The 23,662-nt window shown below is 41.4% G+C and overlaps 1 protein-coding gene across 1 annotated transcript in view; it reads right to left on the bottom strand.

The window, feature by feature from the left end:
- The window catches only part of SCUBE1 (signal peptide, CUB domain, EGF-like 1), a 220,390-nt gene that overhangs the window by 30,395 nt on the left and 166,333 nt on the right, over positions 1–23,662 (bottom strand). The window contains exon 10 of the mRNA XM_009332799.1: positions 795–911. Coding sequence (XP_009331074.1) covers positions 795–911 — 117 coding nt within the window. The remainder of the gene's footprint in view (positions 1–794; positions 912–23,662) is intronic.

Raw genomic sequence — 23,662 nt, 5'->3', positions numbered from 1 at the left:
ATCTGAGTCCTCTGAAATTCTGCTGCCTTGATCAAGTAGAAGTTGAACCTCTAATTTGGTCGTTGTGGTAATACTGCCCTATGATGCACTTAAAAAATATCCCACTCCTGGGTAACCAAACATTACAGCACCAATTCTTCCCAGTTATGCCAAAAAGGTTGAGGAGCTGAAGTAGCTCCACAGAAGATGGGAACAAGGTACCCCACATCCTTCCATTATGAGTTTCACAGGCAGTTTATGTCACAGTCTGGGAAGGACAAATACCAATAGAGCCAAAATTTGTAAACTTTGTAAAACTGACATCCTTCTCCTATTCTCTTTGTTGCCCATCATTTGAAGCCTTCCTTCTGTAAATACAATTGCGACTAACCTCACTCCTGTGGAAGTGCCAATTGGTACTCCGCACTTGTAAACTCTGTAAGGAAGCTTACCCTGTACAGCGCGATGAACCCCAGCCATGAGGCTGCTTTGCAACGGTTGTGGAAGAACGGCTGCATCCATGCGGTGGTGGATGCAAGTGTCACAGCTGCAGGCTTCCAGTCTATACTGAGGCTGCTAGGTACCACCATCATAAAAAATGCATGGCCATTGTTTTTTTATTTATGGTCTTCTCCTGGGAATGCTTCAACAAATTTGAGATGCTGAAATTTTAGTCACACCCAGCTCATGCTATTTTAGCTTTATTTTGACTTTATTGCTTTGTCTTCTTCAGTTCTAAAGTCCTCAGCTAAAAAATGTGTGGCTCAGTAAACAGTTCACAAAGCAAACAGATAAGCAAAACTCAGTTTCCAAACCTCCACAGTGCGTCAGTCCGTACAAGGTGTAGCCTTTATGGCAGAGACATTCGAAGCTTCCAGGGTAGTTGATGCAGGTGTGATCACAGGTCCTTTCGAAGGAACATTCATCTATATCTGAATTCATAGAAAAAGCATTAAGAAATTAGAATTCAGTTAAACTGTATGGCTGGAACTTCACATTCAGTTGCAACATCTTGTTACCGATAAACTAGCAGATATCACCCCAGGTATAACCTGAATAAAACATCAGTCTCATTCCTCTAGTGTCTTATAAAGAAAGGACTTGCAGGTACATGGAGAAAGGTAAGAAAAGATAATGTAAGAAAAAACATGAAGACCGTATTATATATGTTCACCATTAGATGGCAACCTTTAACTTCTGATCATATTTCCCCAGCAGGGCTGTGGGGGTATTGAGGTTTTGGGGGGTTAGTGGCACAACGGAAAAAAGTTTTCGGTTGAATCAAATCATTCCTTCGTTCAGCGACCACTCCCTCTGACATCTTGCCCACCAGGACAGGGAGTCACTCGCAGACTTCTGCTCTGCCTACGCGAGACTGTACAGACAGTTGCACAGCTACGAGGGGCATAAGCGAAACGGTGCCTGAGAATAAGCCAGTGTCAGGAATGGACGGGCTGCACCTAAGACACAGGAAATCTTAGTCCAAAGCCCACATTCTACCTAATTCAAGAAAATTTGACCTCTTCCCCTTAAAAAAGTCAGGCATCTCTAATTATCACTGCTCACTAATGTGAAACCCGTATTTACCCAGTCTCTCCCACCCAGCGACCTACGAAGAAAGCAATTAACAGCACATCGCTTCAAAGACAGTACAAAGGTTTTGCTGAGAAGGGTGACATAGAGGTTTATCTGACAGCAGTCATCACAGAGTGGATGTGCTGAAGACCATTACATTAAAGACACCTTAAATAGCAATGTTTGCAAAATAACAGCACTTTTGAGTGAATTTTATCCTCAGACGATTGGTTTTCCTAGAACCTTCTTCAGGGATTATTTTTTTCTGTTAAAAGGTCAGAGAAATTAATATAACGGCATTACTTAAGAGTGGTAATTTCAACAAAAATCTCATTCCTCTAATATTTCTGAGGTATAAATGAATAGAACAGTATTCCTTTAATAGCTTGCACACTTTCTAGAGTTGCTTATTAAGAACATAGCCTGAGCAGCACCATTGCTATATATAACTTGGACTTTCATATTGTACATGCTTAGAAAGATGTGGGTGCTTGAAAAAATACGGAAATTCACAAATACTTAAGGGTGTACTACCCAATTCATATGTTCAAGTATTATTTCTACAGTTTTGAAGTTTAATGAAACATTCTAGGTCTCATCGTGTTATCATAAATGCAAATACTTAACTTCAAGAAATGTAATATTAAGATTTTGTGTACCTGTACGCAAACCCAAAATCTGTGTGAGAGTTTATGCACAAATTTAGGATGTTGTAAACAGCTGTATTTTATACAATCTCCAATTTTAAGTGTTTCAAAACATTCACACACAAGAGAATTCACAATAGGGAAAGCAACTGTTCGGGCAAATGTATAACATAAAATGAAATACACATGATGACCAAAAATCTATGCTATCCGGTTTTATGTGTGCATCACAATCACTTGTTATGATCAAGTAGCAAAAAAAGGACAATGGAGATTTTATCTTTTTTACATCTATTTCATTTTTAATGCGTTTTCCTATGCATTTTAAAGTATCATTATTTGAGTTCTGAAAGTAATTTCTTTTTAAGGTTTCCTTTATAGTCTTGGAAATATGCAGCTTTTGAATACACATAAACCGCAAACTGTTTCAGTTTCCTCTAAATAAATACATAAAGTAAAATCATTTGGGAATGAACGCTGCAGTTATAGTTTTAAAGGATTTTTAATGCATAAGCAGCCAAATCATACATCATGGTTTCATTCATGTGTAACCTTGTTCGCTATATGGTATTGGAGGAAATTTACAAAAGCAGCTCATTTTCTGGCCTCTGACTTACCTTGGAAGGCTCTTTTTCAAAAATAATTTCGTATTTCTCAATAGTGATCTTATCCTGTACTAGTCAATGGGGTTTTCGCGTGGCTCTCACAGATACTGCTTTGTGTTGTTACATATTACGGCTTAGGCCTTTACAGGTTTTTCTTCACAGTAAGAAAGATGCATATCCCTTTTTGCCCGTGGAAACAACAGTCTGCCTAATAATATGACCAGTCATCTGCTTGCCAAGTAACAGGCACTCACGATGGACAAATGCATTTCTATTACACAAAATATCAGCTACTCATAAACTTATATTGCTTACACTGGCTGGCAGAGACGCTGAAACAAACTCTTTTATTATAATACAAAGACTGCTATTAAAAGCTTTTTCGCCGTTTAAACCCTTCATCCCACCTCCTGCTGCTGTTCTCATAAATTCAACCTCTGCTGAATTCAGCATCTTGCTTTGGCTGATGGAACGCGGAAAGCCTCCGTGCGGGTTTTTCCTTGCTTAACACCAAGCGCCTCAGCCCCCGCTCCTCCTTGCCTGTGGAGGGTAGGGTTAGGCACTGCCCAAGGGACCGAGCTTTCCGCAGCGCCCTATCTGCAGAATCACCAGTCCCCTGAGGAATTCAGCACTGGTCATAGAAAAGGGAAAAATATGCACCACATACTCTTCACTAAAAGAAACCGGTGGTGTGATACAGGATGCTGAAATCCTCTCGTGCCTTTTTTTTTTTTTTTAACTCTGAAATCTGTGTTCTGGGCGCTGTTATCCCCTGGCTCCCAGCAACTTTGAAGTTGGCCCTCACACCTTTATGGTGCTTCACAATACTTCTCTGTATTTACCCTGAAAGGATATGCTTATTTCCCACCACCCTCATGATACAGGTATATCTCATAAGAGACTGAGAAGCCGGGAGTTACGCCTGGTTTTCACCTTCACAGCCCTAGGTTTCAAATCCTGCTTACCACACAACTGGGAACGAAGGTAGGTATCTACATCTTGTCTCCTCTGTACCAATAACACTACCCAATCTGGTGTATCGACTGAAGAGAAGCCCAAAAATACAAAAGCACAGATGTGGCAGGTTACAGCCTGAGAACTGAAAGCAAATTATTTCTCTTTCAGTTTTGTGGTCAACTGTCCCCCCCTCGCCCCCCCAACACATGTACACACTCAAACACACACACATTTTTGTATTGCGTTGCTCTGAATTTCCTCGCTCCCACACATCAAAACAAATACTGAGAAATGAACTTTCTGGGTCTGAGGTGCTCTTAAAACAATTTAAAGTTATTTAAATTAAGTTTTTGAACTGTTTTAACATGAAGAGTCAAAATGTTTTGTTTTCGAGGAACTGCAGTGGAAAACTTCAACTTGAAGTTGAAGTATCTATTCTATTTTTAGTTGAATTAGGCATGAATTCACAAATAGTCCAAGCTGTCTCAGAACATTTCAGATTTGCTAATGCACTTATTTGACATCAAACACATTCTTTTTACTTTCACTTAGTCAAAAATTCATATCACATTCACCACTGTAATCAGCATATGCAATTGTGTCATTTCAGCATATTAAGAGACATCTTCACAGCCTAACTGTTTGAAGCTTACAGGAACTATGGGGCTAAATTCATCTCTGGTAGTACACGAACAGTTTCCTGCCAGAGGCAGGTTTTTTTAGGATTATCAATGGTAGCATATAAATTCTAAGATGAGGACCTCCCTACTTCAGAGCAGACGAGCCAGTGGAAGTGCCAAGTTCAGAGGTTGGAGCAGATGACCTCCACAGGTCCCTTCCAACCTCCACCACTGATTCACGTGCACGCAGGCAGTCCCAGCCCTCTCTAAAGGCACTCTCTTCGTGGTGTCCTGTGCTACTGGGAGCTCTCCCTCCAGTCACTGTTTCCATGACATCAAGGCATCATCTCAGGCTGAATAAAGTCCAACATCTCTTCTATCAATCCACATTCTCATCTCCAAAGAGAATGTTTGAACAGTGGAAGCACTCCTTTATTTTTGCCTAGAAGGGATTCAACTCGAAGAGATTGTTCAATGGTTTAATAAAAGAGCAGGATTTCCCTGTGTTTTTGAAGGAAGCAATTGGTGCCATCAGTGGTCATGCTTGATAATATTTGTTTGGCTCTGTTCCTATTATTTCAAGTCAGCATTTGGATTTTATTGTTGATTTTTCAATCATACTTAGGATTTTTTTTTTTAGGTCATGCTTTCACATATTAAACGATCCCGTAATGATCTTTTTTTTCTTGAACATGTTTGTTAGCGGGTGTCAGATCATCAGTACTGGAACGGTAAAGTCTTCCATCTATCTCCAGAAGGGAGCTACCACAGATCGAATTTCTTCTAAGTCTCCTCACACAGATGTGTCTCAAAGGTGACCTGAGGGAGCAGGGAGAAAGCAGCTCATTTTCCATGCTCATTCAAGTCCCTGCCCTTTCCACTGATGCTGCCAGTAGACTCCCAATTACAGTAGCACCAATTGTTCTGGTGGTTTGTGTGATGTGGACACTGACTCATTTGTGGACGTAGAGCACAGGGCACCGAGAAGCCATCACACAGTAAAGATTTTTGCTAAGTCTGAAACTGAGCTGGATTCCTACCAGCAGCTCTGAAGTGAAAGGCTCCTTTCTGTACTCTGCTTCCAGTCCTCAAATGCAGTCCCCTGTATTCTTGATTGTCATTGCTTTCTTCTCTAAAATAAATTTCAGAGTCATTAAAAGAAACCAACGATCAGGAAATTAAAGTGGAACGCGGGACATTTCCGAAAAGCATTAGCATTGCAAGAAAGCAGCTCAACGCTAAACATATACAGGTGAGGCTGGTAAATAGCACTGGATTTAGAGATGTTTTGAGGACTGCAAACTGCTGTAGAAACTGTTATGACTCCCTGACAGAACATACACGTGCAAAATTCACTCGCACAGAGGTACACGTGTGATTTGGGGGCTGTGGTTGTAGAACTGAACAATTCAATGCCCAGTTTGCCAAATCTCACATTAAAAATTTACTGCAAAAATAAGGATTTCTCCCTCTTTTTCTTCCTTAATATCATTTGGTTTGTTAACATTAATAACAAGTGAAGAAATTGGTTAGAGAAAACTAATGGTCATCACAACAGCTTTTCTCCGAGACACACTTTAAGCAACTAGGTTAATTTATGAAACTGGGACCCTCCTTCCAAAACACAGGCTACATACGATGCTTGAATAAGAGTTTGGTCTTGCTGCTTGGAGTATTTTTCATGTGGTCTGAAAATAAACACGGCAAGGGGAGATCACTGTGATTTGATGGTGCTATTTGTGCTACAGAGAACAAGACAGGCAGGGCTCAAAGACAATCAATAAAAGCTATAACAGGGATTTGGGACAGAGTGCAGACTGTAATGATTCTGGATACTGTAAGCAAAGAACTCATATTTGATTTGTCTGGGTTCAGCGAGGCAAGACATGAAGTATACACTAGATCACTGCATATATGCAAAATATATACATTAAATTTAAATATACTATTTCAAATAGAAATAAAATAGAAGATAAATACTTTTTGCTTAGAAATAGAAAGTAAAATAAAAAGAAAAGGAAACATCCATCATCACTATCAATTCTTTCATCAGTAGAAGCGACTCATGACACCCTGAATGCTGGTAGATCACTTCAGTCAAAAATGGTCACAATATTACAGTAATACTTTGAGGTGCTATCACAGTGATGACTCCGTACACTCCCAATCCTCCCAGTTAGCTCAAGTATACCTTCATTACGGCAGCAAAGCCTTATATAGATCTCATAACTGCTGCCCAGGATGCTGTGAAGAACATACACAGCCAGGAATCTGCAGTTTTCAGATTCATGCGTTAGTAGTGTTTGACCCCCAGGCTGGAAGCAATGGCCCAGGTGTCCCACCGCACCGCACGCAGCAAAGCCACTGCTCGGTACAGTGGGGCTATCTCCTGACGTGGCCACCTTCTCCTAATACAAAAGTCTACAATACATAGTTCTATTTTGTCCGCCTCTCACACCCTTGGTTTATTTTTAACCCTCAAGCCAAACGCGGACTCAGTGTGGAGTACCCCACTCAACTGATCATGCACACAAGCCAAACTCAAGGTCAGTCAGAATGTTTTGTGTTCACATTTCTCAGCTTCCAAGTCATCGGCTCCTCTGAGAAACAGAGCCTTTCCTTTTTCTCATTCATTAAGCACACATACATAGAAACTCTAAAGAAGTGTTACATGATGTTTTTAAAATAAACACTAATGCTTTTTCATATGTATTTTGGCTGAAAGTTATTTTCTGTCTTCCCCCCCCTCCCCAATTTCTGCAGGGAACTGATACCACCCATGTAATGTTGTTCACCTTACAGCCTGGCCAGTGTGGTTTCCAACAATATTTGACAGACATTAGGGAAACCACCTATCTTAATCTGAGTGGTTGCTGGACCACAGGGAGTCATGATTCAAGCTATGTTCTCCAACAAATGCTGGTTTGAATTCAGTATTGGGAAAGGTATTTTTTTGCTACAGCAGCCATATGATGGGGTTTCCACCACATCTCACATTTTCTAATCCACAGTGACTTACCCCTGTTCACAGTTGGTAAAAATGCATCCTCCATCTGAGAACGTAACTCTCTGATACACATCCAACACTGACCAGAAGGAACGGCTTATAGCTAACCTCTCCTTATGTTTCAAAGTCTACAATAATAAAACCAATGAAGAGGAAGCAGGGGAAAGAGGTAGTAATGTACAAACCTTCTACTTCATTACCTTCCCACTGAGTGCTTCTGGAGCAGGCTAACACAAAGGGGGAAAAAAAAAAAAAAGGAAAGCCATAACCCCAAACCTTTAAAAGTAATTGAAAAACCACACCCATTTAGACTTCCCACTGCATGACTGACTTGCAATCAAGTCAACTTGTTGCTGAGACTTAATTCTTAATAACATACTAATGACCTGCAGAAAAAACAGATCTGGCATTAATTGCTATACTTTTAATGTGAATGTAAGTGCCTAAGTAGCACAGTCACATCTTGTATTTCAGAAATTCAAGTAGGAAACTGTCCCTTATGACTTGGACCAGAGCATTTATTTATTTAAGAACTTTATTGCTCACAGTTAACTATGTGATTAGTGAAGACCAAATGTAACATGCTAATCAGGGAATGAAAGACTTCTGAAGGAAATTGATTCTGCTCACAAGGAAATGTGCTTTTTATTAGAGATGATTTGTTCTTAGAATGCAAAGTGGTAGTAAAACAAATGTATATAAATTGCAAAAGAGACCTGCAAAATGTACTCAAGACAGAGGCAATAAATAATTAGAAACCTGTGACTTACTATGTAAGCATCCCACGGAGGAGGTATTTCAAGGATTTAGCAGTACAAAATGAAATGACTATTACTCAGCTTCAGGGATAGGCACACAGTAGCAGTCAGTGACAAATTCTGCGGAATCTTTGGTTCGTACTCACTCTAATGCAGGTAAGACCACGGTTCCATGCATTATTTAAACATGCTGCTACAGTTCAGTTCAGGAACAGAAATTTTCTTGTAGCAAATTAGAGCTAATCTAGTTTCCCCAGACCAAGCAAAGCATTTAATTGTACCCTTGATTCACTCATACCAAACAGTATATCTCTGATCTCTAGCAACAGATTTAGGCAGTAATGCTACAAGTAGGTCCATGTCTTGGTCCACACAGGAACCATGGAAATCAGTGAGGACCTGCAGTGGCACCAGGGTCATGCAGATGTGCCTCCAGTCACATTCCCACTGGAGAAATTTGGGCTCAATTTTGCTTCTGCTCTGCAACCCACAGAAGGTACTTGCTGCCCCAGAGGGCAACACTTTCTAGCATAGCAGTGGCTTAATATGGACTTCAGTGATTACGACATGTTCCTTCTTCTAGGTTCAACACACTGAAGCGGCTGCTTTCTTGCAAGCTTCTTAGCAGCCTGAGCTTCTGCCACAGCAGTAGGGTCTCCATGGACCTTGAGCCTGCCAGCTCTTCCAGGCTGGCTAGGCAAGAAGCGCTCTGCCAAACAGCCAGATTCCCGGAAGATGCAACTATGCCACAGTTTCCACTTGTTTAATCCAGCATGGTATGCAACACCTGGAGTGGGAATTCTGTCCCTTCCAATCCATAGCCATACTGAAGACCACTAGTGTTATCATCTACCTAGTTCTGCCTCACGGCCTCAGTATCCTTTTATGTTTGTATGTTTTTATTCAGTACATTGAGATCCTGGAAACAGCTTGTCTTCATCTTCCTCCCAGCCTATCTGTACCCGTAGTAAGTTCAATAACCTGAGGCTGTCAAACTGCTGATCACTCTTAAGAGAGTCCATGTCCCTGTCTTCATAGAGTACTAAATGCAGTATTAACACTCTATAGCTCTGGTGCAAGTGCAGTTTAGGGAGCCACAGTTGTCTCTGTTGTTTATCATTATGGTCTCATGATTTTAGATACTGTTATTTTGCTCTAAGGAATATCTGGGCATCACTGATTTCTCCTTTCTCTGTGTGTTCTCACACTTCTGCTACATGTCCAAAGTTGAATGATGTCTTCCAAGTCCTAGCAGTGTGGATAGAAACTAGATGTTTATTTTGACAGAATGAGTATATTTAATGCCAGCAAGATGACCATACTCAGTCTGACCTCCTGCACTTAAGCAGCCTCTAGAATTTTGCTTGGTAACCTTCAAAAGCATTTCTGTTCCAGAAAGGATTGTCTAGGTGTTTTCCTGGACTGACCTCTTAGTCTTCTCCATCAGTTTAATTTTTTGAGTTCAAGTTGGTGTGATCCTTCTTAATTGCTAAATTTGGTAAAGGGTGAATAATTTATCTTAAAAAAGTGTAATGCATATCTGATCCTTCCAGGAATCAGCAGGTACCTCTTGATATATTTCTCATATTATTTTGTTGGGTCTGAGGTTACACACAAGAAAGCAGGATTCCAACTAAGTAGTTCCCTTGGGCTGGCTGGCTGCCTCTATTAATTCATATCACCAGAGCAGTTCAGTTCAGGAGACAGTAATCTTTCCTTGGCCCCTTCAGTGGTTAGAGGAACTGCAGTAGTCAGATCCTCCTTTGATGCTATGCACCAAGGGGACAACTCTTAACCCAGCAAACTCATCATCCTCATTAACATCAGAGCAACTGGTTTCCCACTGCTTACCTAGAAGTTACAGCAAAGGGAACTGCCGTTGGGAAGAACAAGACAGTACATTTGGGAGGGTCTTTAAAGGCAAATGGCAGCTCGTTTTCTTTATCTCTGCTATCAGACCTTATCAAAAGAGACCAGCTGCACTTTCTGGGAACCACTGTGCTATTTCTGGGGTTTGAAAACAGAAGGAAAGCAGGTTAAAAAACGAGACTTGGCAATAAAATTGTAGGCCTAAACTGTTTGCTCCCTCTCCAGAGTAAATACAACCCTTTCTTTAGGAACTCTTCCAAGGGAGTTTTATGTGATCTCACGTACCAACAAATTAACTTTCCCTTCTCTTTTCAGTTTCTTTCAAAAAGTCCCTATTTAATTTTTTTCCACACAGAGTCCACAAGCTCATTCTCTTCCACAAGCTTCCCTCAGGGCTTCCTCAGAGTCTGCAGAAATGGGGCTGCAGAGTGACATCTTAATGCAGTAAATACCTATTCCCTATGTGTTCCCCTTAACGCATGTGCCAAGTCAACTGACCACCATACATTCCTCTTCCTGTCAGCACTGCAGAGCCAATTCTGCTCCCAGTCAGTGAGTACAGTTTTGTTCTGCCTCATTCATCAGCCATGGAGCTATTTGCTTGCTTTTGGATCACCAAAAGCTTTGCCTGAGGGGCTGGGAAGATTTATGGTTTTGGATGGAAACTGCAGAATTTGGCAATTTCAGCCAGGCAAAAATTGGCAGCTAACTTTGGCGTCTTTGGGGGTATCTTTGACTACAGTTGGTGGGATTTGGCCCAAGGTTTTTTACATTTCTGTAATGAAATACATCATCATCATCATCACCGTTATCATTACATTATTATTTCTCTGCTGTTGGGCAAAGAAAAAGGTTTCCAACGTTTTTCCCTGCAGCATTATGAAGGACCCCACCACCTTCTTTTTTTGTAAGCAGCACCAAACTAAAAAACTGAATAATGGTAGAGGATTACCTGATAAATTCCCTTTCTGGCAGATAATAATGTCTTCTAATATTTTAAACATGGTTGTGCAAAACTACTTGCTAAATCTCGGTACTGCAAGGAGAGCTGGAGAACAGCCGTGGCAGCTTTTGCCCATGGGACTGCTGAGGAGGAAAAGGTGCCCAGCCTTGGAAGTGCCAAGCCAAGCTTCCCTCTTCCTCTGTTTCTTCAGCTGAGGCGAACTGCTCAGCAATTCTGAATTTGGTCAGCTGTCCTAGCAGAAAGAGGAATGAGAAAACCAATGCTGGGTCCTGAGGCTTTCTGAGTGGTAGGCAGCAGTACATTTCATATCTACTGAGGTAAGCTGCTTTCTTCTGTGCAGACACTTCACCCTGTCACTCACATCAGGAAACACATCCAGAACTCTCCCTAGCCTAATGCTCCCTGATGCCTCTGACCACATTTCAACCAACCCTGCCATGGCTTCTCCCCATTTGTGAAATCACTTGACAGATTGTCCTGGTTTCAGCTGGGATAGAGTTAATTTTCTTCCTAGTAGCTGGTATAGTGCTGTGTTTTGGATTTAGGATGAGAAGAATGTTGATAACACACTCATGCTTTAGTTGTTGCTGAGCAGTGCTTACACTAAGTCAAGGACTTTTCAGCTTCTCATACTGCCCTGCCAGCGAGGAGGCTGGAGGCGCACAAGAAGCTGGGAGGGGACACAACCAGGACAGCTGACCCAAACTGGCCAGAGGGATATTCCATACCATATGACGTCATGCTGAACAAAAAACTGGGGCAGTTGGCCAGGGGGGTGCAGTCGCTGCTCAGGAACCGGCTGGGCATTGGTCAGTGGGTGGTGAGCAATTGCACTGTGCATCACTTCTTTTGTATATTCTTTTATCATATTATTATTTTCCCTTCCTTTTCTGTCCTGTTAAATTGTCTTTATCTCAACCCACGAGTTCTACCTTTTTTCCAATTCTCTCCCCCATCCCACTGCGGCGGAGTGAGCGAACGGCTGTTGTGGTGTTTAGCTGCCTGTTGGGTTAAACCACAACACAGATAACCTTAGTCAACGTGGTGTTCAATTTAATGACCAGCTGCACCAGATGTGTGAGCTTCTGGAGGTGAAGAGAGGCCACAGATCTGTGCTGTGGCTGAGGATGGATCACCTCCTGTGAGCCTGCACTCCAAGGTGCCTATACATCTGGCCATTTGGCACCCTCTGTACATCCCCTCTGTACAGACATCCCCTAGACACCCTCAGATTGAGTATTCACGTTCTCCAAGAGAAGAAACTTGAGGGATTCACATCTGTCCTCAGATAGGGGAAGGGGGCAGAGAGGGCAGAGCCCTCAGCTAGGGGAGTCTCCCCATAGGGTTTGCAGAGAGATGTGCCAATCACCAGAGACAGCTCTGTAGATATTTTCAAATAGAGAAGTTAAAAAAATAAAGGAATTGTTTTTGCAGGTGAGAAAGTTTGCTGGGTCTCTTATGGAACTTGAAAAAAATCTACTAATAACTAGACACAATGGTGTAAAATTAGTAAGTCCGCTCAAGGTCACAGACATGAAAGGAGCCAAGGGAGGTGTTCTATAAAGGCATTGAAAGGAAGATTTCAAATCACTACTGGTTTTTGCTATCAAGCTCGTCACACTTAGCCTCACCATAAGCTCGTGGCAATTGCTCTCATATTACTTTTTCTCCTTACTGTTATCCTTGTGAATAACAATTTTTAAAAGGACTTCTAAAAGATTTTTAGAAGATTTAAAAATGCACCATAGGGATCTGAACCTGAGTAAAGCACCGCTATCTTCTAAACACAACCAAAGCTAATAGTATAAAAAATGCATAAGTGTATTTAACAGTATTGTTCATTTTTAGAACCGATTACTTTTAAAATCAATAGAAAATAAGTTGAGCTAAGCACTTTGTCAGATCACAGTTTTTTCCTAAGAGCTACAAAATCTACCCACTATTGGATCAGGAAGGGCCGGAACTGCTTGGTGAAAGGCCATGTGCCAAAGAAAGTCTAAGTACATTTGCAACCTTTCAGTGATGGCAAATCAGAGAAAGGTCAACATAGCTGTGATAAATGAGCCTGACGTTAAACTGTACCTCCGAATGCTTAGCCTGCAGAATGAAAGTGCAACTACGGTCGATGGTATTTGTGGTAAGTGAAATCTGTTATATATGGTAGCACCAACAAAGTTGTAGCACTGTGGGCATCAGGATGTATAGCTCTCCGATGACAGCTCTTCTCAGTGCCCTGTATGAGCACTTTGGTGATCAGTCTGTGCAACCACATCTTCATTGTGACGTGAAAGGAGCACGCATTTGCTAACAAATGCATTGCTCTGCAGATGTGGGGGACCACCATCCCCGACGCACCTCTGACATTCCCACGTTACGTACACATTGTGTTTGACACAAGATTTTAAAACAGAATTATTTATGGTACGAAAATAAAGATCCTCTTGAGCCAACTTGCTTGTATGGGTATTTCAAATGTGACAATTGGACACAATCACTTAGTGGCAACACAAGGGCCTCCAAGCTTTGATGGCTGAATCTGCTGGGATATGAGGTGAAAGAGAAAGAGATATAGAGACAAGAAAGGCAAAAGGCTAAGTTTCTGTGTGATGAAGATCTTGCAATTGGAGACTGAAGTTGTGTCAATGCTTAGACTGTCTACAGACTTCCCAGACATTACCCTTGCTCTTGGCTCTATGCTTACCTGTCCTAGCTTTCTCACCCCTCCCACCCCTCTCCATTACATGAGGGCTTTGTTGTGCTCAGGCTCCTCTATTAATCTGAGGAACCCAGTAGGAGGCAATTGGCTTTGGCTCCTATTACGTTTATCCTCTTACCATTGTTTTGCTAGGACAATCTAAAACGCAATTAAAGTCAATACTTTCCCAACATTTTTTAAGAAAACAAAGTCCTTTTATCAAAACATTGCCAAGATTTTATAAGCGAACATGTATCCTTTTCCAAAATCAATCATTTTCCAAGGCAAAGGCAAGTTGAGTTATCTACTGCTATTATGGCAATAAACTGTGCTACTACTTCAAGTGCTTGGGGTAGGAGAAGCCATATATCAAGAGTAGAAGTGCATTAAAAGAAACTTCAGGCAGGTTTATTTGTTTCCTACAAACATAAACATGTTTAGTAGTCTGCACTCTGCTCAAGCCACTATTTACACAGCAACTCTCTAAGAGCAGCTTAACCGCCTGATGAGACAACATAAAAAAGGCTTTACCCTCTCTGTATCAAGCAAGGAATATTCCCTCTATCCTGCAATACATTTGAATTTTAGATGTATTTCTGAAAAGAGGAAACTGTTCTCCTTGCTAAGGGTGTTTGTCTCCATCACCCTTTACTAGGAGCTGCTAGTGACACTTCTTGAAGGAACAAGGGACCAGTCTGGGTGAAAATGTGCCTAGTGTTATTTGATGGTGCTGAAAGAGCAAGTACAACAACACAGTTTCAGTTTTCATCTGAAAACTCAAAGGGGAAGTGCAGCACTTCCCTTCACCTCCTGTGGACCTGACTGTGCATTCCCAGCTTACTTCAAGCTCTTCCTGAAGTCAGCGGCCACTGAATATACACAAGAATTGCTGTTCTCTGGCTCTGCTTCAAAGGCTTGCTTAAAAACTCTGCCCAGAAACTCTCCCTCTGTGGAGTTGAGAAATGGCAGGTATCCCTCCAAAAACACTAACAGAAATGTTTCGCAAATATGCATCAAAAAACCCCAGAAGATACTCCTCCATTCCACTGCCTCTTAATATTTGAACTTAGATTTTTATTTTCATCTCACCTGTCCTAACTAAGGCCTCATCTGCAAGTTATCAAAACAAGTAGTAGCAGTTCATAACGTGGCTACTGGAAGAAAATCACACCCCTTTGCTTCAATAGGTTAGGCTTTTATTCTCACTAGAACAACATAAAGGAAATGGCACTTTTAAAAGGCCCAGAAGGGTAGATGCAAGCACAGGAAAATGAAACTTTTCTGAACATTTGGGATAGGGTTGTCATTTTATTGCAACTCTGTATAGCACTTAGTGTAAAGGATATCTGACCTTCATCAAGGTGATTAAATGATTGAGCACAATAATATGGCATTATCTCAATGCGCACCACTGCGATAGTGGAGAGTATATACTCATAGTCTTTCTCTGGTTCTCTTTAAATACAATTCCTATTGAATTACAGCTTTCAGCACTATTTATCAACAGATTATTGTTTGTGGGAGAATGCTACCTTCCTGCTCAAACTATTCCAAGGCTGACTCATATCCTGGTAATTCATTAATACATAACATGATTCTCGTCCAGTAAAATCATTTCTGTGCTATACACATCATAAATCCTACAGCATCAACTGAAAAATATATCTCAAATTCGCTTTCTAAACACTAATGGAACGTTTTGCTTGGCTTCCCACACACATCATCAAGGGGAGGGGGCCAGACAGAGCTGTAAAAAGCAATTTGATAGCAGTATACTTTATAGAGTTCAACATAGGAATATAAGAGCTACCATACTGAATGAGACCTGAGGTCAAACTAATCTAGTATCTTACTTCCAACAGTAGCCTGTGTCAGAAGCTTCATGGGAAAATAGAGGTGGAATAATCTGTCCCATCTGCCCTCCCCACATTAGGTCTCATCCCATTAGAAATTGATTTAAAGCTTAGATTGTGAGGTTTAATATTCCTTTCAAGGAGCAGCAACTGAAGAAAATTCGCCTTTAACTTATGATAACACTGTGCTGCAGAGAGGAAAACTGGAGGTGGGGGGGACGTATTTGTTTTCATGTTTCAGCAGACTTAATTGCTACAACCAACATGGGAGATACTATCACTTGGCAAACAAACTTGTACTGGCTAGATCTGTTTTTACTTCATGCCTGGGGCATTTATTGTTTCTGGGTATGATCTTGCAACCCATTTTTTCTCACAGAGGCAGACTGTACCACTATTCAGAGTCTCACTGACAAAAAGAGTAAGCACCATGTGTAACAGAAAGGGTTTGAGAAGTATTCCTTTTATTGACAGTGTAACATTTTGCTTCCCAGCGGAGTATTTTTTTAATCTGATGCTAGAAGCAATATGATGGTTGTCATAAGCAAGATATTTTTGTAAGGCTCAGTGACACAAAATGCCTTAGAGAAAATCTGCATAGGGAATGAACATCAGTGACAGGGAAATCATCTTGAATTTTCTTTCTGTGAGCTAGTCTGATTTCCACAAGCAGCTCCCAATATCTCCTCCCGTGCACCACCGATTCTCACCAGTTCTTGAGCTACACTGGCAGCTGAACCAGCACTGTTGTTTATATACCAAGTGTCCACACAGTTAAACATACTGGACCAGACTCAGATGGACTGGCTGAAAAACAGCCTACACCAAGTCAATGTATTTTATATCTTACAGCACGCCTATCTGATGTGGATGAGTGTCTGAGTGCATCAAGGCGAAATCACTCTCCTTCATGTGTATCACACAAATGAGTTGATAGGGGAATGGCCTGAGTCCCTTCATCCCCCTCTCTCTCATTAATCACCCCCGCGCTGGCACTGACTCACCCTGTTCAAGTGGTGTAAGATAATAAGGTTCCCTTAGTGTGATAGCACTGTAACTCTGCTGAGTACAGTAGCCTTCTCCCTGATATAAGTGAGAGCAAAATGAAGCCCTGGATATTTTCTCTGACTGCTGAAGACCTCCAACTTACAGCAAATGTACATGCAAACTCAGGCAAAAGTCAGCGAGGGGACTTGTAAGTCTGCTTGCTCCTCACCCCAGACAGCAAATGCTCTCTGGGATCCCCGCTGCTACCTCCCTCGAGGACACAGGCAGCAGCACCCTCATGGCTTGCTAACGCTCTCCACCTGCTACAGTTCAGTCCTGACCATGAGGGTAACAACCTCAGCGAGAGGTTTGTGCGGGTTCAGGTGAAAATTTATTTTAAATATTAAGAAAAAACCCCACACCAAGCAGTAAAATTTCTGCTGGTGTCCTCTTTATATCGTCTCACCTGGCTGTGAAGCTGTGTGTTATTGCCACTCCAGAAAGAAGGGGAAGGCTAAATAATGTTACTTTTACTGAACATTTGCTTCTTTTATTTATTGAACGAGGGAGAAAAAGGAAGGAGAGGGGGTGGACCAATAACAAAACTTCCCAATAGTTTTCACTGGAAAGTTGGCCAAACCATAATGTTGATGCATTGAATCTGAGGGGTCTGGGCCTCGCCCATTGTCTTTTAAACTAACTTACGCGAAACATTAGTTCTATTACTGATATGGATTAGCTGAAGGGTTTAATCAGTCTCTTTACTGCTATATGGTGCAGCTGTACCCATTTAACATTTCTCACAGCTCACTGCCTCTGGGACTGCACTAGGGTATACTCAGCTATAACCCAGAGCAAAAAGAGTTGGGGGAGTAGCAGTAAGGTAAAAAGATAGCTTGGCTTGGCTGGGAGAATCATGACATAAAATTCCCCTGTCCTGCTATTCCAAGGGATTTCCTCAGGATTTTAAAACTGGACATAGGACATGGGATTCTCCCTGTCCTCTGTTTTCATGATGCAGTGAGAGATAGAGGGACAGATGCTCCAGCCCTGACCCCTACCCACGCATTTAGTTAAGTAATCTAAGATGGGTGACTGTGTCCTATATAAATCAATGCAAGGGGTGTATCCTCATCCTGAGACCTCCATCAGGTTATGTGACTGGGACAAGGCCAGTTGCTTTACTGGGTTACATGATCAATGTGGGTGGCAGGTCACTGTAATGTAACCCAAGGGTGCAAACCTCTTTGGCCCCTTTTTTATTTTTTGATTTGGTCACTCTATGTCAAAGATGTCTGGTGATTCAGTGCTGCCTGTGTGGATGCACTGATTTGTTTGGGATTAAACTGGTCCTGTACAGCCATATTTATCATCAACGGTTCCACACAGAAGAGTATAGTGAGATCTTTGTAGCCAATCTTTGTGGGCTTCTTTAGGCCAAAAATAATTCCCACAAACACTTTCTATTTGTCCTTCCCTGTGTGATTAATCCCTCATTTCATACCCATTTTCAAAATGGTGATACCATGCTGGGAGATTCAAATCTTGCCCTTGGAAGGCTAATAGTGCATATTCTGTACAAATAAGTGAAAAGGTGGATGTTACGAGAGGGGATTACATATCCAGTTAATATGGCAATGTTTCAAGACCAGGCCTGTAGGATCCTTGGATCATAGACAGTTACTGTATTTTTCAAGGTTCTTTCTCTCATTCTGGAATGAAAGAAGGTTTCTCTTGACAATTAAGCATTGGGAGCCCTGTGTAAAGCATCCCTCTACCAACAGATCGATCATAGGGTCAGTTAAGTCTAATCACGTCAAATTCTCTGGAATGAAGACCTATTTGGCAGTAAAGAAAGGTCAGTCTCTCATTTTAGGATTGCATGGATTACGGTTCTGTGGTGCAGTGGGTTAACACAGAAGACCTGAGGCTGGGTTCAAATTTTATTTCAGATCATAAATAAAAACCAGTTGTGGATGACAAGAGTTGGGACGTATATCCTGTACACATCAGAAAGCTATCACAAAACTTGCTACATTCATCAAGTCTGCTCAGAGACAACCTGAGAAACAAAAAACCAGAGCTGGACAAGGTTTGAGGTGTTTTGCAGGTCAGCATTGCAATATGCCGGCAGAGTTACTACGAAAACTGCCTTGGTATCTGCCCACAGTATCCTTGCCTCTAGCCATTACTTCCAGTTGCTCCACTCCATGAGCGTCAAGTTTTTGAGGAACACTTGTCTGGAAGCGAAGCTGAGGAGAGAGGAAGTGGGGATACAGAGGGGCATATAAGAAACACATTTATTTTAAAAGAGAGAAATAAAAGACCAAATACACAAATAGGATAGTGGATATGCTTATGTCTTTCTCTTGTAATGAGAGGAAAAAACCACCTCAAATCAGCTCTACTTGGACTTCTATTGGATAGCTTTGTAGTGTTAAAAAAACCCAAACCTCTAGCAAAATGTTCCCCCAGAAAATCACTATAGGGAAAATTCAATATATCATGAAGCTAGGGGGGCAAATTCTGTTTGGGATTTCCTGTTGCATAAACCTGCATCACTGAATTTCCTTTGGACAGACACCAGCACTACCAACAGCAGACCGTGAGGCCCTGTATTCCAGTGCCTAGTTACAAAAGTCAGTCGCATTTGTTTAAAATCTGGTAGGAAGGTAGTAAAGAATAACCAATAGTCAAACAAGCAACACATCAAAGCAAATAAAAAATGCTGTCACCTACTGTGTGTGAACACGTGGCCTTAAAGAAGTCCTGAAAATGCCATATGGCCCATACAGGTATTCCACATGCCCCAGAGGTACTTTCGCCTGGTGGACAATCATCTCCTTTTACAGTGGCTGTATCAATTCAAATGGCCGGTGAAAAGGCTACTTGGGCAGACATCATTATGGCAGAACATCACGTCTGTGAGATCCAGCAATCATCAAGCCCCACTTAAGCCCGCTTTGGAGGCTGTAAGTGGACTAGAATGATGGAAATGCCTTGAACTGCCCCCTGCAAAAGTTTAAATTCCTCAGTGTAGGAGGATTTGGCTCTATTTTGGACAGAGGCGGAGAGGGGCAGAGGGCGAGAGGGTAGATTTTAGCAGGCTGAAGTATTATATGTTGATCACTGGATGTTTCCACTAAAAGCACTTTTTTTCTGAATGTAACCCATCTTTCCAACTCTACCACTCCCTGGAGAGAGTTATGACAAATGTGTGTGCTGTCTCTCTTTGCCTTGCTTTGCAAAAGGCAATTCCTACAGCAGGAAGAGAAAATTATTTATGATAGAATTTCACACATTTTTCTGGGTGCTTAATGAAGCTTGAACTTGAGTGGAGCGCAGAGAGTGCTTATTGTTGAATTTTTTTCGAGATCACTGCACAACAAACAGAAACTGAATAAGCAATTAAGTTAACTGGCTTTAAAACTCATATTGACTGAGGATTAAGGTAATTACGTCTGCGCTTACACACATTCATTGCAGCTTTAAACACTCTTGCTTGCTGTTTTGTTGCTGATGTGGTTCTAAAACTAATCTGAGTTGTTGTCCTGCTGTTAATTACTACAAAGGTTACAAACACAAGATCTCCTTGCTATAAATATAGCTACGTTATTTGTATTATATGCTCAAAGGAGATGCAGGCCTCTTTTGCTAGGTTTATGCAAACAGATCCAACCGTTTCTTCCTGTAGCAAAGAATTTACAATACCATAGACTTAAGGGATCTGTTAAAATAATACACAATAGATGGGTTTGCTATTGTCATACAGTGATTTCACCGTCAAAGGAGAAAAAAATCTATTTTTAAGTTTGCGTGAAAAGAGAGACTCTGGGAAAGCAGTATCAGTCTCCACAGTATCCCTGGCAGGGCAATGTGGATTCTTCACCTTCTGGGTTACAAATAAGTTTCCTTTTAAATGGCTGGAATGCAGGGGAGGGGAAAGGAAGGGAAGCCCCCACATTCTCCTTGTCTAACAAGGAGCCACAGCGTGAGAGCCACTCCCCAGCAGAAGAAATCTGTGATTGACAATGGTTTTCTTTGCAGCCAGGGCTAAAAATGGTTTAGCTGTAAACAGACAAATGCAGAACATTTTAATGCCCTTTACAAATGCAAGGGCTGCTTACACAAGCACTCTACATGCAGGGTGGCTAGCTAGTGGCACCAAGCGAGCAGCAAGCTTCAGAGTTCCTGAAAACTGATGAGTTTTCATATCAGGGTACGAGCACAAACACAGGAGAAAAAGAATTTCTTGTAATGGGCAGATTCACAGAGGGCAGATTCACAAAAGCTGGAGGTTTATTCTCCAGGCTGTCCAGGCATTCATATGTGTGATCTTATGCAAGCTGCTATATTTGGCTTCACCCTTCCTGCCTGAAAAACTGAGAGAGGAATACTTTCCTCTTCACAGAGAGAATGAGTGTGTGTAAGGCACTTGGTACGATGGGGTGAGAGCTCTGCAAACAACCAGAACAAAGTCTGAGACTTTGATAGAATTTCCCTGCAATCTTAAAGTCGCCTCTGAGGTCTACAATGAAAGAATATCAAGGAAATGAGGTGAGGTGGGACAACCTCAGAATTTCACAGGGACTGTGGAAGGAACCTTTTTATTGAAATCTGTAAAATTGCCTTGTGCTGAAGTTAATGATCATACGAAGAAAGTTACGCAGCAACAGCTTACTTGTATTTTTCAACAGTTTGAAAAATGTTGCTAACATGAACTGTAACTCCGTGGCTTTGTTGTTCTTCACTGATTCTTTCCTGTGAATCAGATACAGTCACAGACTTATCCAGGGATTCTGCAGGTCGTAAAAGGGCAAGCTTACCAGCTGTTTCTGTGGGCATTTTGCCTAAGGTTAGCAGAATCTGTTCCTTGATGTTAGTGATGAACTCACTTGGGGATGAACTTCCTGCACACTAGGGAGGCCACCTGAACTAAATAGGACTCAGCCCCAAACAATGTAGACTTCTAAGGTCCTGAATGAGTATTTGGTAAACACGTTGATTCGTAACTGAAAGAAATCTTTATTTTAAAAATGAAAACCAGAGGAGAAAGGCAATGTTGACAGCAGGATTGTAAGTCATAGAAACTCTATTATGAATCAAAACAACAGATGCAACACGAACAACAGCATCTTTTATAAATGCAAATTTGACTTTTCTATTTCACACATTGGAAAGGCTAATATGCCCAAAATGAATTTCCCTGAATCTCTCAGTGATGTTCTATGGTCAGTGTTGACTGGCTGTTACCAAAAAAACCCGTGGATGATTTATATTCCAGCAGAGTCACCAACCCCAAACCACATTTTTCTGTCAGACCTGACATTAATAACTATAACCACTTCCACTAACTATATTCTCTTTGCAGAGGAAGACGCAAAGTACAGGCGATTCATACATCAGTGACTTCTTGTTCTATATTCACTTTCCTTCTTTCTTTATTAGCAGGCCTACTGACTGCATGAGTCACCAATTATCACCTTAAGCACCAGACAGGAACTAAATAATCACAGTGCTCCCTCCACAAAGCAGGCCTCATACCATGTTTGCCGTAATCAGTCTCTGAGGCCCAAATCCCTCAGACTTCAAACAGGAAATAACTTTGTCCTCCCCATTTCCCAGTATGAAGAACCAGTGTTTCTGGGACCAAAGGAACTTCTCCAGCCCAAAAATTCTCTGGGCTTGCACTAATCTATCTGTTTCAGCAACAGATAAGCTACAGTTGACAAATCAGTCAAAGTACCATGTAGAGGCAGAGTGCCTGCCCTTGCTCACTGACAGTGGAAAAAGTAGGACGGCCAGATCATGTTTGTATTTCCATGGCCGATCACACAAGGGAGAGGAGAAGATCAGCTACTGCTTCATTCTTTGCATGGCATGTACTGTTACTGGCGACCCACTCATTCGGTAGCCCCGGCACACGAAGCAATCAAAACTCAGCTGAACAACATTTACAAAGCTGCTTCTAGTTTCCCATTGTCACGATAGAGATCTGATTATTTATAGGTAGCTTTCAAAGCCTATTACTAAGACTTTGCATAATGAACAAATACATTTTGTACCAGCTCTTGCCTAACAAGAATGCAGCGCTTGACTTTTCTCTCGAGTTTTTCACTGGTGTAATTAACAATGACTTCAGTCATGAAACCTCTGACTGATACCACAGTGAGAGCGTGTCACAACACATGAAATTCATGAACCAGAAAGTATTCCTAACTATCTCTAAATACATCATGAAGGGAATGTTTCTTTTTACCATTTTGTCCCTATTTTTAGCAGGTACATCAAAACCTGACAACTTACCCTTGCCTGACATGATCCTACGCTGTTACGTCTGCCTAGCCATGTGGCACTAACTGTGCCACTCTCACCTCTTCCTATCCTGTTCCAGCTTGAAACCGACCTTGCACTGACTCCTTTGTGTCTAATCACACAGTCAGGGTGGAGCAGGCTTCTCAGATGATGGAAGTACCAATGACATGCAATGGAAAATTTTTTGAATGACATATGTATCTTCAGACCTTGGTTTCTCTCTTGTTGATGAACAAAGAAGCTCTAAAATACTAATGCTGTTTTGGACTTCGTAACTTTTACGTGTTCAAAACCCATGCAAATAATTACGTATTAATAAAACAGCAATTCCTGCACAAAATTTTAATTGAATATATCCTCCTTACCCTCTCTCTCTACTGATGCATGCTCATCTTTCTAGCCTTTTCTAGGAGGTTTTAAAAGAGTAAAGTTACAGAGCTCAAATGCTTGAAGTGTCATTTCTCCAAAGGTACATGGTTAGTACTTAAGTTGGAAATGGTTATGTGCTTAATTAGTCATAGAATATATAATATCATATGACTTAGATAACAAATCACGCACGCACAGCAAACAATATAAAACATACTTCATTGGAATTCTTACAAAACACCTCCATTATCCCTCCATAAACAGATTCTGTCAGGCAAAGGTGAGCTCACAAATTAGACTCTTTTTTCAGTTTAAATGTTGCAAATGCTCTATTCCGATAAGTTACTCTACATGACTCTGGTGTAAATAAGATAAGCTTCTGTCCCATTAAGATCATAGCAAATTAGAGGATTTGAACATAAGGCTTTTTGCCTGAGCCTATTCCACAACACCACGTGGATT

This window comes from Pygoscelis adeliae, unplaced genomic scaffold (genome assembly GCF_000699105.1).
Source record: "Pygoscelis adeliae isolate BGI_AS28 unplaced genomic scaffold, ASM69910v1 Scaffold38, whole genome shotgun sequence".
NCBI classification, from domain to species: Eukaryota; Metazoa; Chordata; class Aves; order Sphenisciformes; family Spheniscidae; genus Pygoscelis; species Pygoscelis adeliae.
Note: the sequence above shows the minus strand (reverse complement) of the source record. Positions and strands in the feature narration are given on the sequence as shown.